The sequence below is a fragment of the Brachyistius frenatus genome, unplaced genomic scaffold (assembly GCF_029030835.1).
Source record: "Brachyistius frenatus isolate BFR_SWC_R1_liver_20210118 unplaced genomic scaffold, ASM2903083v1 Contig_18, whole genome shotgun sequence".
NCBI lineage: Eukaryota > Metazoa > Chordata > Actinopteri > Embiotocidae > Brachyistius > Brachyistius frenatus.
The window spans coordinates 2,758,176-2,775,010 of NW_027210617.1; the positions used below are offsets into that span (position 1 = coordinate 2,758,176).

Below are 16,835 nucleotides of genomic sequence, written 5' to 3' on the forward strand. Positions count from 1 at the left end.
TCACAATTTATACTCAATCTCAGATGGTTGACAGAGGACTGCAGAAACTGCAGTGCAAACAACAGAATAATGTAAATCAAAGAAAGAAAGAGGAAGAGTGTGTGGTGTGTGTGTGTGTGTGTGTGTGTGTGTGTGTGTGTGTGTGTGTGTGTGTGTGTGTGTGTGTGTGTGTGAGGGGAGAGAGAGATAGACGGGGGGGGGGGGGCAAACCATATAATAGAGTCACTCTCCCCAACCCCCTGCGCAATTTTCACAGAGGCTGGGTTTCATCAGGTTTTGTATTTCAGACCTATTGATTATCTGCAGTGAGGGGGGACTGTGACAAAACCTCCGCAGGAGTTCTCCATCTGCAATGAGCCATGTGCCAAATACAGGCTATCGCGCGCGCGCACACACACACACACACACACACACACACACGCTCTCCTCTGTTATTGGTTCCGCGGTTATGAAACACACATAGGGATAGGCTCACTAATGAAAGATCGATCTGATATTTGTTGCTTCATGGGATTATCCAATCTGCTGTGTTATTCTAACACGCGTGGAACATCCGCGTCTTTTTCTCCCGTGTTAATCCGTTTGATACATTTTGAAGGTTGCCGGGTTGGCTGATCAATTCACCTTCAGCTACTGTGGTCCAGTCTTCCTGATCGATTCCCATCCGCCGTGACATTTGAGTGTCACGTGGACAGACAACAGTGAAGCTGCTGGACTCAACGCGGAGATGAAGAGCAGCCCAGCACCTCACTGTCACCTCGCTTAAAAGACTTGAATTAAGTTTGCTATTGTACGCTCTCAGCGACTGACGAAGAGGAGCAGACTTTGCCTCCTGCTTTGAACACCAACAACGCCTCCCTGCAATGAATAGTTTGACGGGTCGCTACTTCCATCTTGTGGCTGGAAGGAAAACAGCAAATTATTGATGTCGCTGTCGTAAAACAAAATATCCCCACGTGCCTGCAACACTTTACGGTAAAGTGCGGTTTGAAGAAATCGACATGGCTTCCTCATTGATTTGCAGCGAAACTCAGAGCAGGTAACAAGAAATGTCGTGAAATGTGTTCATTAAAACGCATGTCATGTATATCGGCTGTTATATTTGAAGGACAGTCTGTCATTAGTTCACGAAGGTTGCGCTTTCTTTGGAGCTCTTGTAAACCGCGTGAAGTTAACATGTTCTGTCGTTCCTGTTTCAGGGTGAGTTCAGTGCTCAACAGAGACGTGAAGCAGTATGGAAAGAAGTACATGTTTGACTGTAATGAAGAAACATGCTGGAACTCCGACCAGGTAAAAGCACAGCAGTTTGATATTACTTACTGTAAACGATGGAGTTGCACTCTTGTTACTGTTCACTGCAAGAAAAAACGTTGTTTTGTCTCTATGCTGCCGTGACGAGTAACGGATGAAAGACCTTGATACAATAATCATAGTGGACTCATTCAGTCTGATTAAACATGATAAATAAATAAAAAAAGCAAAATGTTTTCTCCAAACATATAATAATTGTGGGCAGTTGGTGGAAGAGGTATTCAGATCCTTTAATGAAGTAAAAGTGCCAATACAGAAATATATTTGCAGCAGAATGTAGGGAAAGTATTCTTCTAAACCTGCTGGTTTGGTCTCACTGACTGATATATTGTTATACATGACGTCATAAAATGATTAATAGTGAAGCATCAGTGTGTAAGCAGCATGTAGCTGCTGCAGGTGGAGCTGGTTTGAACTACTTTACAGTGGGTACGGAAAGTATTCAGACCCCTTTAAATTTTTCACTCTTTGTTTCATTGCAGCCATTTGCTAAAATCAAAAAAGTTCATTTTATTTCTCATTAATGTACACTCAGCACCCCATGTTGACAGAAAAAAACAGAAATGTAGAAATTTGTGCAAATTTATTAAAAAAGAAAAACTGAAATATCACATGGTCATAAGTATTCAGACCCTTTGCTGTGACACTCATATTTAACTCACATGCTGTCCATTTCTTCTGATCCTCCTTGAGATGGTTCTACTCCTTCATTGGAGTCCAGCTGTGTTTAATTCAACTGATTGGACTTGATTAGGAAAGGCACACACCTGTCTATACAAGACCTTACAGCTCACAGTGCATGTCAGAGCAAATGAGAATCATGAGGTCGAAGGAACTGTCCAAGGAGCTCAGAGACAGAATTGTGGCAGATCTGGCCAAGGTTACAAAATAATTTCTGCAGCACTCAAGGTTCCTAAGAGCACAGTGGCCTCCATAATCCTTAAATGGAAGAAGTTTGGGACGACCAGAACTCTTCCTAGACCTGGCCGTCCAGCTAAACTGAGCAATCGTGGGAGAAGAGCTTTGGTGAGAGAGGTAAAGAAGAACCCAAAGATCACTGTGGCTGAGCTCCAGAGATGCAGTAGGGAGATGGGAGAAAGTTCCACAAAGTCAACTATCACTGCAGCCCTCCACCAGTCGGGGCTTTATGGCAGAGTGGCCCAACGGAAGCCTCTCCTCAGTGCAAGACATATGAAAGCCCGCATAGAGTTTGCCAAAAAACACATGAAGGACTCCCAGACTATGAGAAATAAGATTCTCTGGTCTAATGAGACCAAGATTGAACTTTTTGGCGTTAATTCTAAGCGGTATGTGTGGAGAAAACCAGGCACTGCTCATCACCTGCCCAATACAATCCCAACAGTGAAACATGGTGGTGGCAGCATCATGCTATGGGGGTGTTTTTCAGCTGCAGGGACAGGACGACTGGTTGCAATTGAAGGAAAGATGAATGCGGCCAAGTACAGAGATATCCTGGAAGAAAACCTCTTCCAGAGTGCTCTGGACCTCAGACTGGGCCGAAGGTTCACCTTCCAACAAGACAATGACCTTAAGCACACAGCTAAAATAACAAAGGAGTGGCTTTGGAACAACTCTGTGACCATTCTTGACTGGCCCAGCCAGAGCCCTGACCGAAACCCAATTGAGCATCTCTGGAGAGACCTGAAAATGGCTGTCCACCAACGTTCACCATCCAACCTGACGGAACTGGAGAGGATCTGCAAGGAAGAATGGCAGAGGATCCTCAAATCCAGGTGTGAAAAGCTTATTGCATCATTCCCAAGAAGACTCATGGCTGTACTAGCTCAAAAGGGTGCTTCTAAAAATTTCCCCTCGGGGATTAATAAAGTAAATACCCCTACCTACCTACCTACCTATTCAATACTGAGCAAAGGGTCTGAATACTTATGACCATGTGATATTTCAGTTTTTCTTTTTTAATAAATTTGCACAAATTTCTACATTTCTGTTTTTTTCTGTCAAGATGGGGTGCTGAGTGTACATTAATGAGAAATAAAATGAACTTTTTTGATTTTAGCAAATGGCTGCAATGAAGCAAAGAGTGAAAAATTTAAAGGGGTCTGAATACTTTCCGTACCCACTGTATATCCAGGGACAGCACATAAATCCGAGGGGTCCTCGGATTACTGGGAGAGGAATGTTTTGGTGGTTTTTTTAATTGTATTTTTTTTCCCTCTAATCCTTGATTTCTAGTGCGGTATTGGATCATTTGAGCATTTATTGAAATGAAACCTTGTGAAATTTAGAGGGAAAAATGTGACCTCGACTACACACTGCTTCCATAAGACGTCAAAAGACAAACTGATTGGAAACCACTCGTTAAATTTTTACTTGATATGTTGTAATTTAAAGATTATTTTATTCATTGTGCCAAATCTTCATCTGAAAAATAAAGCTGTCAAATAAATGGAATGGAAGTATAAAGTATCATTTAAATAGGAATATAAGTACCTCAAAACTGTACTTGGGCACAGTACTTAAGTAAATATAGTTGGTTACTTTATTTATTTTTTTATTTGATACACTTTATTAATCCCCGAGGGGAAATTTCTTCACTACAGCAGGTGGGCTCTCAGGGGGGAGATGCTATCAATGGTTATAGTTCTGAATCTGTTTGACCACTGACCACAACATCAATAGCACAATCAAAACTTTTCAATCTGCATGCTGATTGTTCCAACTCTTTGTGACATTTAATTTTGTCACCTTTTGTTGGAAAAAATTACTGAGGCTTGGTTCAAAATCAAACATATTAGACATTTATTCTTGCAAGAAGGAGCAAATACATGCACCCTCAAAGAGAGGTGTCCAGCATTGTTCCCAGATCTCCTCCGTAGGGCAGCTTTTATACAGTGTGACAAACAGTTGCCAGTCACTCCCATTCCCTTTGTATCTGCTTTCGTATGGTAATACTGAGTTGGGTCACAAGATAAAGACACAAGGGAGTCGTCAATTAGATGTGGAAAGTAAAACAAAAAGGAATCACTTGCAAATAAGAGAGAAAACCAAAGAAACTTTTCAGAGCCTGCTTGACAAGACTTTCCGGAGCCACAATGCAAACAAGAGGAAGAGACAAATCTTTTTTTCCATCACCTTTCTTGTGTGAATTAATTATATAATTTAACTTAAATTACAATAGGGGCTAAAACTAACAATAAACAATCTTGTTCTGTATCAACTCATCTGGCTTTTTCTTTCTCGATAAATTGATTAACAGTTTGGTCTGTAAAACATTAGAAAACTGAAATATGCCCATCACAATTTCCTAGAGCTCAAGATTATGTCATTAAATGCCTCATTAGCTCTGATCAATCAAAACTATGATGTAAGACGAGAAAAAGCAACAAATCTGCAAATTTTACACCATAAGATGATGTTGGTCAGCTGGATGTTATACCTTCACAGCGAGCCGTTATCAGTGTCATTTATCTGTGGCAGGGTGAACGTCAGTGGGTGTCTCTGGAGTTTCCCAAGTCTGTCAGAGTGTCGGAGTTAAAGATCCAATTCCAGGGAGGCTTCTCGGCAAAGACATGCAGCATAAAAGGTAAAAATCTGGTAATTATATATATTGATGTCATCATCATTTTAAAGTTTCCTACTGCAGGTGAGATGAGATCATGTTCGTTATTTGCGGCGGGTTGTTTTCTGCAGGTTCCCCAAAGGATGGAGACTTCACAGAGCTCAGCCATTTTTACCCAGAGGACGACCACTCCCTCCAGATATCCTTCACTGTCACTATGCAGCATTTGCAGGACGAGAACTCAACAATAAGTGGGAAATTCTAGTCCACAAATCTGGTCAATCCTGTGATGGATTTTTGTTTTCATTTTAATGGTAAATCAGGGAGCAACTTTTGAAAATAATAAACCTGATGTTTTCGACAACACATTATTTACCAGCCACTGTATGATATAAATGTTGAACTAACTATTGATTTAACTGAAGTAATGCATAAATCATGGTTAAACAAATCAGACATTGATGATGTAAATAATCTTTAAATTGAAAAAAAAAAATTGTTTCAGGCAACCGTTGTGATCTTTAAACAGCTAAAGTAAAATGAAATGCAATTCTGTTTTAAATCATTATATTTAGTCTACCAGCGATATTACAGCAGCTCCAGCTGTACCTGTCACTCTGTTTCCTGTTGCTGTTCTAGTTGGTTCATAATAAGCAACAGACAATATTTTCTTGGATATGCTTTCCATTATGACCGTGCTTATCTCGTTCTTAACTCCACACCCACAGCTTTCCCATACAGGAGGCCCCTGCAGTGGACAGAGTCAAAATAATGTTTGAGAATAGTGCTGACTTTTTTGGGAGAATTATTGTTTATTCCTTGGATGTCCTGGGGGAAAGAGGCTCGTGACCATTTTTTTTTTACACGTTTTTTTAAAAATCCTCTCATGAGAGAGGAAATGACCCCCAAGTGAAGCACAGGATGGAGGATGGTGTGGTGGCACTTGGGGAAACATGTCATCTACACTGCCACCTTGTGAACTGAAGTGGATGTGGCCTTTTTTGGTATGAATGCTTTCAGGAATCCGTCTGGCAATCTCACTCTTCTTTACTGAAACACAGAGTGCTTTGCAAGTTTTGATTGCAGACTTAATGGGTTTTCTGTGATCATAAGAGCACTTGTAATCCATTCGTTATACCTACAGTATATCACTGGTTAACAAGCATTTTATCCAATGCTGAATCCAAATATATATTCAGAATTTCTCTATAGCCTATTGCTCTTTTTTTTTTCACTCCTGTAAACTGGCATGAAAGAGCAGTGGAGCCCGTAACACTATTGCTGGACACTGTAGGGAGTTGTTCCGAGGGCCACATATCGGTGAAAATCCCACATTTTAGAAGTACGTTTGTATATTATTTTAAGTGTAACAATAACCCTATTTATGAGTAAGTAATACATGCGTTGTCACTTCAAAACCATGCCTGATAGAAAAATTCTAAAAATGCATTTAGATTCACTGTTTAAAAAAAAAAAAGGTCTACCTAATTTAGTCTGTGGGACAAAAAAGGTTTTTGTTTTTTTCTTACCCAGTGTCAATGTGCTTTGGAATTAAAGCGCAATGCCATTATAAAAATATTTTTTTATTTAGAACTTGTTGAGGCGGCACAGTGGTTAGCATTGTCACCTCACAGGGAAGAGGTTGCGGGTTTGAATCCGGGCCCAGGCCTTTCTGTGTGGAGTTTGCATGTTCCCTGTGCCTGTGTGGGTTCTCTTCGGGTACTCCGGCTTCCTCCCACCATCCAAAAACATGCATCTCAGGTGAACTGGTGATTCTACAAACGCCGTAGGTGTGAATGAGAGCGTGAATGATCTTTGTTTCCATCTGTCTCTGTGATGGACTGGCGACCTGTCCATGATGTACCCTGCCTTCGCCCAAAGTGAGCAGGGATAAGCTCCAGCCCCCCTGTGATCAGGATAAAGTGGGTACAGATGGTGGATGGATAGAACTTGTTTACTGCCTATTCTTTGCTGCCAAACTAAATAATTCACATTTTAGTCCTTATTTGTACACAGTTTTTGTGCATTGTAACGCATACAAAGTGGAATAAACAGTTTACAAATTGATAAATGCAGCTTACTGTTTAAATGTCTCTGCACATGTACTGATCTGTCATAATGACTATGTTGTGACACGTTTTTATCTCGCAGCAGATGCTAACTGGTTGTGGATTTGAGATCACCCATGTCAAACTGTCCTTTTTATTTACTTCAACTTATGTCATGTTGGTGGCTTGTAGAGTTTCAGGATATGGGCCTCCAACACTTTCTGAACTAGAAAACAAAAGACAATGAACTGTTCATTTAGCAAAAAAGTTTTTACAGTTACTTCTTACAAAAATCAAATATATTTGTCAGGTAGAAAAACACAGTTCTTACTTTTTTTGTGTCCAAGGGCAACAGCTAAGGCCATTGGACTGTAACCAGAGTCAGACTCGATGGTCATGTCTGCTCCTTTGTCTGAAAGAGAGCACGTGAATGGGAATGAATAAAACATTCAAATAGAGTTAGCCAGAATTTATCATGACTTGTCGACATGCAGTGTACCTAGTAGTGCCTCGACACATTTGATATGATTCCCTCGTACAGCATAAAGAAGAGGAGTTCCACCATTCTGAGAATAAAATACAGTCTTCATTAATAACATAAGAATTACATTGTAATTACACGCCAATTTGTAATAAATGATTTCCCATTAAATCTCATATTTATGATGGCAAGTTATGAAGGCATAACTCTACCCAGTCATAAGTGTTAATATCCACTCCGTGTGTGAGAAGAGACTCAACAATGTCGACATAACCTCCAGAGCTGGCCAGCGTCAGGGCACTCTCTCGCTCCCTTGCAATAGTTTTGGGGTCTGCACCCTGAAACGCAAAGTCCAGAAACATCAGAGAAAGTGCATTTTGTCTTCATGACATGCATGTCTCGCTTCTAACCTTTTCTAAGAGAAGGTCCACCACTGCTTTCTCTCCAAACGCCGCTGCCCACATGAGAGGCGTGAAGCCTCGTTCATCCTGTCTGCTAAGCAGTGAACCATCTGCACGATGAAGCAGATTAAAGTCCATCAGTAGGATAATATGCGGTTTAAGTCTTGTTAAAAGAAAATGCATGGGGATATGTCTTAGAATGCTTTTAATGGTGATGTCTTACCTTTACTCAGATGTGCAGCCACTTGTGAAACTTCGCCTTGAGCTGCCAGCTGGTGTATGGACAGAGCTGATGGGGGTATGTGTATATTTAAGAAAAGTTAAAAAAAAAAAAAAAAAAGTTTATATAGTCGAGATAATGGAGATGCTTGTCCAGTACCATAGCATCGTTGCAGTACTTACAGTCTAATGTTGCTGGCCGCACTGTAATCTCATTCCCACGCTGCTTGTTGGTCAGAGTGGTGGAGTGTTTAAACGCATCATCTTCATCCACATCCATATTCTCTGGAAACACCAGCCCCATCAGATAAATTAGAGCCACGTCATTGAAATCAACACATTGAAGCTACTGTGCAAATGGTCAGTTTACTGATTATTTACAATCTAAATGATCAGTTTAAAACTGCAAACATCAGGTGACTTTAGGTGTTACACAGAAATGGATAATAGGCTACGTCAAGAAAGTGACCACAGATTCACTTTTATTTAAGGAGGAAATACCATTGGACCTCTCGTCTCTTGAATTGGAGGGACATGCATCAGCGCGAGATAGCTGAACATGTTGGCCATCTGCAACATCATCATCACCTCTGGCCTCCATGATCACTGCGATAAAAAACAAGAAGCGAACTACTGAATCATGTGGCCCAGCCATCAAGAAAAAGTTGGCCAAATTGGTTAATTCATAAAGCAAATTTAAAAAAAAATTAAAAAAATTAAAATCCACTCACCACATCTAGCCCCACAGTTTAAATTGCGCTTACTTCCTTTTGGTTAAACTGAAAGTAAAAAAATTCAGATCACATCATAATGGATCTTGCTGGTCTCCGAAGTGTGCCGAGAGTACATTACTAGTCGCACAGTTGATTAACTTAATAATATACTAATTATTTTACCAAAGAGAAAAGACATGTTTGAATCAGCCCGTGTAAGCGTTTCTGACAATCTTTGAGATAAGAACTTTGTTTCATGATCGGTATTTCTGTCCGGAATATTATCGTGTGGCACACGATAACAATAATACGGAAGAAGTAGGAATCAGGTGACACCACCGGTGTACAGCTTTGCGTTGTCAGTTTCAAACAAGCCTGCATCATGGAGGATCAGGAGATGCAACTGAAAGTTAGACGAGGTAAACATGAGCTCAATAAACCATTAAACAACTTACCTCACTGTTTACCTGGCGACGCTGTTAGCGGAGACTAGCCTCTACGCTAACGCTAGCCAATTATTGCGTTGCCATTCGTCCATGTTCTATCCAGCGTTTTTTGTTTTGTTTTGTTTTGTTTTTTTGATCCATTTCATCATTATTTTTTCTAACACGGGGGCATGTGTTCTGTGCACTTGTTGTACTTTGAATCTACAGTGACTGACAAATTCACGGAGAGCATGTACGTCCTGGCTAACGAGCCGTCAGTGGCTCTCTACAGACTGCAGGAGCACGTCAGGAGGTCGCTGCCAGAACTGGTTCAACACAAGGTACTCACCCTGTGTCATGTTGTAAATGTAAAACCTACACTGAAACAATGGAGGGGAAAGTCACCTCGAAACATAGCGTCCCTTCCCCCCCCCCCCCCCTCGTGTTATTCCCCCCCAAAAAAACCTCAGGCAGGAAACTTTGTTCTCTAAAATCTGCATGTCAAAGCATTGATGAGTGGATTACGTCATCAGATGTCACTCACGGGTTGCTGTACAAACCTTTTTCCATTTTTTTTTTTTTTTTATCAGCAATCTATCAGAGCATTTCTACTCACAAAGTTGTGAACGCTATAAAAAAAATACTGGGCAGTTCATATGGGCTTTAATTGTGAACATTGTTAACACCGCCACCTTCACAAGTCTGCTGACCTGCTCCTTATTCTTACACTCTGTGACATCATCAGTTTGCTTCAAACAGTTTTGCATTTTCCCTTCTTGTTTTCTTCAACGACGTTTTTTTTTTTATTATTATTTTACTTATATTGAAGCCGAAAAAGCCTTTCTGTTATTGACATTGACATTCATATTATTGAGTGTGTTAGTGTGATTTTGTGTGTATGTAAAACATGCTGTCAAATCATTGTTTTGTTTTTTTCTTGGACTGCGAGTTAAAGATCTAAACACTGTCCTGTTATTACACATTTATACCATAATGAGGGTGAATATTTATATAAGGTAAATAATATATATATATTCAATTATTTTTATTTTATTACATAGACAGATATGCAGAGTTGGGAGGAGCAAAGTCAAGGAGCCATCTACACTGTGGAGTATGCATGCAGGTGAGATAAAAAAAAAAAAATTTTTTTAAAAACTCCATGTTAGCTCAACCCCACCTGCCCACTGCCCTGACTGTTAACACCCGCATTGATCTGCTGGTTTTTGCAGTGCCGTGAAGAGCATGACGAACAGCAGCTTATATTTCAAAAACATTGACGGCCTGCTCCGTCAAGCCATCAGCATGAAGGAACAGATTAGTAACTCTCAAGGACGCAGGTAAGCTACAGTAGTGAATATGTTCACATGATGGTGGTCAAAGCGTCGGGGTGGGAACTACGACATTGTTTAAGATTTTACTGTCGTCAAGCGTAGCGAAAGAACAACTCTCAAAGAACATATTTGCTCCCTATTTTGACGTTTGGAAGGTGCCTGGGTCGACAAACTTAACCATCACTCATGAGTCCACTCATTTTCTTTTGTCAGATTTATTTTCCTTCTCATTAATTATCCATAGTAACTTTTTCTTACTGTTCCACAAACAAAGGAGTTTTTTCTAACCAGATGACAAACATAACATATGGATGTCAAAGTGAAATGAAAACAACTTAGATTTAGCATCATCAAGTGGTCAATAAATTGTGTTGCTACAAACCAAAGAACTCCAACTAACTTGACAGCTCCGCTTCTTTATAGCAGCTCGTACAATTACTCAGTGTATTGCCTCAATTAGCTGATTGTCAAAAGGGATATTTTTATAATCCACATTCCAACAACAATGCATTGACACAAGTCATAATAGTCTATTTCTTCACCCCATATTTCACTATATTTCTGCAGAATTTATCAAAATAAGTAAGTATCAGTGTTTTTGTAATCTTCACATTAATGGTATCATTATTAGTCAAATCATCAGATAGAGGCATTGCTGTTTGGCGGTCCGAACAGTTGTTACGGTACATTTAAGTCAACTCTTCAATGTGCGACTGACACATCCTTATAGCTGCTTCAAAGTATTAGTCATACAGTGAATCTAAGTCCTTTTTTTTTACAAATTCATAAACGTGAACGCAAATGCAGTGCCTGTAGGTATACAATATTTGAAAGCTTGATTATGTATGACGGCATTAATAATACATACCTCTACAAAACACCCATCTCTGCAGAATGTTTTTATCGCTCAAGTATCAGCTGTCAGAGTAATTCTAAGAGTGTCTCTGACTTTGCCAAATGCTTGTGTCAGTATTCACAGATTCAATTATCTGGAGGAGGGACGGCCATCATTGGAGGTGTTTTTATACACAGTTATCTTACCAAAAAAAAGTAGTCATTGATGCAAGTATTGTAAGGACTCCAAAATGCCAGAGAACTGTAGGATTTTACTTTTTACTTGTCCCGTCCCCTTTCCTTGCATCCCTTCATGTTTTTGTTTGCCTTTCATTTTATGCCAACTTATTCCCTCAGGAACTGCAAAATCATTTATCATCCCTGTTTTCAATTATTTGGGAGCTTCATCTTTTCTGTTCTATTTTTTTTTTAATTTTTATTTATTTAATTATTTTTTTTCACTGACACCTGCATTCAGCGCACATGATGTGACCCCCTCTTCCAGCCCCCATGTCTCTGCTCCACATGCCCCATCCACTCCCTCATGATCATGTCCAAGGTTAGTAGTCCCTCCAGGCTTGATATAATTTGAATTATTTGAAATGAGTGAAATGTACATTTAAATGAATTTTTAAGATAAACAGGTTGTTGTGACCATTATTTTAATATCTTGTGTTCAAAACCATCTATTTTCCTAATTAAGCATTATATTGATGAATTTGTTTGTTTAAGGTTTATGTGAAATAATTTTTGAACAAATAACAAAACACATCTGCAAATTGTGGAAATATATCTGGCAAAAAGCCAAATATAGTAATATTTATATTATTATAGAGAAAGCTATAAATCTGCAAGATTGATGCTTGAGTGGCATTGGCGTGTACAATTTGAGATTTAACTTCATTCATACAAAACACTACAAATTATACAAGATCTTTTCCACCAAGTTAAAAATGCTTTATAGCCTGAGTCTGAGAAGTAAGTTGATAAAGGTGAAAACTTTATCTCAGTCTCATTTTGTCTGCAATCCGTTAGGATAAACAGTGGAATATGTTCAAGCTAGCAGTTCTACATATGCACTGGGCTCTCACGTTGGCCTCCTCGTGCAGTACATGAAGGTCTTTAGTCTTAAACCAGGAGCTCCTCTCAATTCATTTCAAACAAGAGTCGAGTCTTTTGCAGAAATCCCTGACTTGCGTGCGAGGACGCTTCTCATCTCATTGTTGACCCCGTTCCAGGGTTTAACCTGCGCCTGCAGTAAACCGGATTCCGTAGACAGGGTTCTGTGCATTCGAGGGCAGCTCCCACCACTGCTGTAACCGTCTTTGTCACTAGAGAGGCCCTGTGAGCCTCGAGCGGGGGAGTACTGCTCTTGCTGAAACTCTTCTCGCTGTCTCGGGTAGGAGATCTGATGCTGAATGTGAGACTGGCTGCGGTGCATCCGCGGCTTGTCCACGCCAATTTTTAGCTCGCAGTGCCGAGAGACAGGTGCGCTGCTTCTTCTGTGGTCGTTCTGGTAGAGAGTGTCAAGGTGGTCGCCGTGTTGGTGCTTAGCTGTATTGGAAGCTTTGACTAGAGAGTGTATCACAGCCACCAGCAGTATCAGGATCCCAGAGGAGAGAACGCAGGCACTGGCAATACCTGTCTCCATCTCAAAAATTAGGAGCATGAAGATGGACATGGCTGCGAAGAAAGAGAAGAGGGTGGTAGGAAAAAAAAAGATCATTTATGCGTACAGAAACACTCAATAATTTTCTCTCGGGCCAGCACACAGTTTTGAGCTGTATTGGGCCAAATAACTGCAAACAAAGTTGCTTTCTTTATTCAGGTTGTCCTGTGTTTGTCTGCAGGAAAAGGACCATGGACTCGGGCGTGCTGAAGGAGGGGGCAGAAAAGCACAGCTCTGGGATGTCTTCCTGAGTCTGCGGTGTTGCCTCCTCCGACTCTCACTCTGCTACCTATTGATTGTGGCTGAAGTGGGGTCACAGGGGCGACACCTCCTTATCACAATGGAGTGACTGCCTCCAGTAACACACATCCCCTCCCCTCTCCTAGTACAAGCCACTCAGTGGAACAGAGCACCCCAGCGCTGCCAGGTTCAGCATTAAAAACACTTAAGTCATGGCTGCTCAAAGAATGCATTGTTCTCTTGGATTCTCTGGACAGATCAGGCAGAACGCAGCACGCTGTTTTGCCTCTGCTGTTGGAAATCCACTGCAATGTTTTGGACACTACTTTTTGAGGTTTTAGTTTATTGTTAAAGGTGAATGTCTAAAAAGTAGCTTGCATGCCAGTTTGGGCAATATAAGCCAACAGAGACAATTACCTCTTAAAAAAAATAAAATAAGAAAATATCTGTACATATATACGTGTCTTTTCTAGCCTTTTGTTCTTACCTGCCAAATAGACAGAAACCCCCAGGCAGAAGAGTCCAATAGCCACATGGCGTACAGCTCTGCTATCCAAAAGGAACCAGTCTGCTCTGTTGAAAAAAAGAATGTAACGGCTCAGACATTTTTAAATGTAATTAGTGCATAAATTAAAACGGTTAAAAATGTTGGGTTTTTTGTTGTTGTTTTGTTTTGCTATAAAATTTAACTATTTGTGTTCTGTCGTTTTTTTTCTCCTCATGAATTTGTGCTGTAAATCTTTTCATTATTAGTTATTTGTATATGGTTAAATGCTCCTCTTTTTTTTTTTTTTGTGGATCTCATTATTATTCACATTTTCTTGGAATGTCCCCTCTGTCAGTAGGGAGGTCCCGGAGTATGCTGTTGGATTTGTAAACCGACGTGGGAAAGGGCCAGCTAGAGGCCGTGTGCTGAGTGCATAATGAGCGGATGGCCATTGTTTAGATGGGATTCATAAGAGTTGAGAGGTGGGGGTTGACCAGCAGCTTTGCAGTGTGGGCCTCTGCACTCTGACACACAAGGTAGCCCCTTTTATGCCCTCCCAAACTATGTTTCCTTTTCATGAAACCTAAAAGTTTAATTTATTAGCCAGGATAAGGCTGTGGCTTACTGGGTTAACAACTAAAGATGGTGTGGCACAAGGAGAAACGCATAACAAACAGATTACTGTCCATGTTTAGCAGCAGTGTTGTACACCGACTGTGCGACCAGAAAATAGGGACTCGTGTGGGATGTAGTGCAGAGCTAAAGTCTTGTAACAAATGTGTTTCAAAAGGCACTGGTTGAATTTTGGGGTTTTCATCGGAGGCTGTACTTTGTGATGGTATTCATTTTGCTTTTTAAAATGACATGTTTATGTCAGTTACATGCATGGAGAAATATTTAAATGGAATCATCTTACAATACAATGGAAACCCTTGCGACACCACAAACTACTGCCTCAAGATAAAGCAACATCACTTTGCCTCAACAACAGTAAAAGAAAAAAATGTATGAACTACACAGACTACATAGCACTTGAATTTAAATGATAGACATTTTGTCAAACAGTACTCATTATGTCAATTTTTTTCAGTGACAATAGCAATCATAAAAGGCTCAAATGTAATTAAATAATAGCATTTAATGTCCTTTAAACTACAACAATAGCTTAAGTTTGCTTACATTAATTCAAACTTTTCAGCTGCGTGAGACAGATTGCGCTATTTCTTCATAAATGGGGGTTTTCTGGCAGTTTGGGATAAACTGTAACAGGCTCAAAGGTGAATTACAAGTGACCGTAACTACGTGTCTCTGCACAATTTGGGTCAACAGGAGCTGACATAATGACAGAGCTGCTGCAGCTGCAGGGGTTTTCTCACAGCTGGCGGAGGAGCTGCGGTGCACACAGGCCAAATACCTTTCAGTGTCCTGCTCTCCTCTGCACACCTCGGTTGAAAAGTAGCTGTGGAGGAGACACACCGCCGCGGAGCTCAGGTTGAGGGTGAGGGACAGGGCGGAGAGCACCGTGGAGACCGGCAGCAGGACTGCCCAGACATGAGCGGGTATGACGGAGGCGGTGGAAGGGGGCGAATCCTTCACCGCCGTCTGTTGGGACTGCAGCTGGAAAATCAAAATCACCGATAAAACAGACATGATGGCCGATAAAATCCCCAGCAAAGACAGGACGAGCAAGGACCGCTGGCTGTACTTTTGCGTCATGTTTATCGTCTTGTTTTATCCAGAGAAAAGAAAAAGGTTTCCTCTCCCGGGTTAAACGCAGCTCCCCAGCGATCCTAAATTCCCAAAAAGTGCGCTGGCATGGCTGTGTGTATAAAAAAAAAAGTTGATTGGTTTCCTCCTCAATATGGATTTTAGCAGTAGTTAACGTGTTGTTGTGCAGCACCCCGCATGCAACCCCGGCTGAGCATGTGATGGGTTTTAAATCCCCAGATTAAAAAGTTGGCCACAACAATGGACTTTTTCTCTTGGATCGTCGGAAACAATGCCCTGACGTGCTCGCGGGAGAGGCAGAGCTCACTGACTGAACACAAAACACCGTCACAACAAAGGACATTAAACATTCGTGCCATCCCACGATGAGTCAATGAAAACGTGCAGTTGTTTTAATGGTTTTGTGCACAAAAATAAACTTTTAAAAATATCACCATCAATTTCAAATTTACGCTTGAAATATCAAAAGTAGAGGCAGCATTGGTATGATGATAATAGGCACGCGTCCAATTTTAGATTAGCCTCTTATGCTGTAATGTAGACTGCTATCCTCATGAAGTGATTAAAGGATTACTGCAACCCTTTTAACAGGCCATTTGACTGCCTGTTGTCAAGAGAAAAACGGAGGTGCACTACATATGATAATAATAATAATATGATTTAAAGTGACAATAAAGCAAAAATCAAACGTTTTAAAAAGACCTAAGTTGTTGTGGAGCTGTGGGACCACGTCAGGTATACATTACTGCAAACATCTGAGGAATTTGCAGCAGGGCAGTGACCTCAGAAAACCCTTGTTCATTGTAGAGTATCACTTTTATTCTTAGTCCAGCTCCTCAGGGTGAATCTAATTAAGTATTTGCTAAAGTTGCCTTTGAAGCATGCACAGCTTAACAGAGATGAATTTTTTTTTTCATCAACTCATCTTTACTTTTACGTGCATATTTAATTGTCGAGAATTTGCCCGATTTAATCAGATAGATATTAAATATATGTATGTATTTCATATGGGCTACACACCACTGGTCTACGAGCACCATGACATACTTTGAGTCTGTGACTTGTGTTAACAGAGGCCTTATTGTTCTTAGAGGTCGGGGCTGGTGGTGGTGGGGAGGCAAAGGTGTAGCCCTTATTCTGTTGAGATGTAGATAAGAATGAAGCTATAAAGGTACACAATGTGAACAATTGCTCTCACACATGTACACTGACCATAGAGGCTATTTCTAAATTCGACAGCTTCACCACATGGTCTAAAAGGGCTGTGACTGATCTTGTCAAAAGCAGAAGTGAGAAGTTTCAGGAAAATGAAAAAAAAATAAAAAATGGACTTGATACGGAAAGTTCTCAAAGGCACTTTTATCTTTCTACCGCTTCTCCCTCATGGCTCTAGCCGTGTGTATT

At 40.6% G+C, this 16,835-nt stretch overlaps 4 protein-coding genes across 5 annotated transcripts; 2 read left to right on the forward strand and 2 right to left on the reverse strand.

Moving 5' to 3' along the window:
- Positions 1–612: 612 nt before the first annotated feature.
- nr2c2ap (nuclear receptor 2C2-associated protein) lies at positions 613–6,923 on the forward strand. The gene is made up of 5 exons (XM_069694868.1): positions 613–1,039; positions 1,200–1,290; positions 4,771–4,876; positions 4,984–5,045; positions 5,573–6,923. Exons 1-5 carry the CDS (start codon positions 1,002–1,004, stop codon positions 5,699–5,701), a joined length of 426 nt encoding a protein of 141 aa, XP_069550969.1. The 5' UTR covers positions 613–1,001; the 3' UTR covers positions 5,702–6,923.
- Positions 6,924–7,030: 107 nt separating this feature from the next.
- Positions 7,031–8,920, reverse strand: rfxank (regulatory factor X-associated ankyrin-containing protein). Its single transcript, XM_069694862.1, has 9 exons — positions 8,733–8,920; positions 8,503–8,607; positions 8,185–8,286; positions 8,006–8,071; positions 7,792–7,892; positions 7,594–7,719; positions 7,400–7,466; positions 7,232–7,312; positions 7,031–7,126 (listed from the first exon to the last, which is right to left on the reverse strand). The coding sequence occupies exons 2-9, from the start codon at positions 8,600–8,602 to the stop codon at positions 7,074–7,076; spliced, it is 696 nt and encodes a 231-aa protein (XP_069550963.1). The 5' UTR covers positions 8,603–8,607; positions 8,733–8,920; the 3' UTR covers positions 7,031–7,073.
- An 81-nt stretch (positions 8,921–9,001) lies between these two features.
- On the forward strand, positions 9,002–13,910 carry borcs8 (BLOC-1 related complex subunit 8). 2 transcript variants are annotated; one of them, XM_069694870.1, is made up of 6 exons: positions 9,002–9,133; positions 9,368–9,480; positions 10,201–10,265; positions 10,372–10,479; positions 11,786–11,866; positions 13,158–13,910. In XM_069694870.1, exons 1-5 carry the CDS (start codon positions 9,097–9,099, stop codon positions 11,853–11,855), a joined length of 393 nt encoding a protein of 130 aa, XP_069550971.1. In that variant the 5' UTR covers positions 9,002–9,096; the 3' UTR covers positions 11,856–11,866; positions 13,158–13,910. The 2 variants fall into 2 exon arrangements, with proteins under 2 accessions (XP_069550971.1, XP_069550970.1); XM_069694869.1 differs by lacking the exon at positions 11,786–11,866 and having other exon boundaries at positions 9,007–9,133.
- Positions 11,717–15,725, reverse strand: tmem221 (transmembrane protein 221). The gene is made up of 3 exons (XM_069694861.1): positions 15,118–15,725; positions 13,704–13,789; positions 11,717–12,990 (listed from the first exon to the last, which is right to left on the reverse strand). The coding sequence occupies exons 1-3, from the start codon at positions 15,417–15,419 to the stop codon at positions 12,464–12,466; spliced, it is 915 nt and encodes a 304-aa protein (XP_069550962.1). The 5' UTR covers positions 15,420–15,725; the 3' UTR covers positions 11,717–12,463.
- Positions 15,726–16,835: the final 1,110 nt, after the last annotated feature.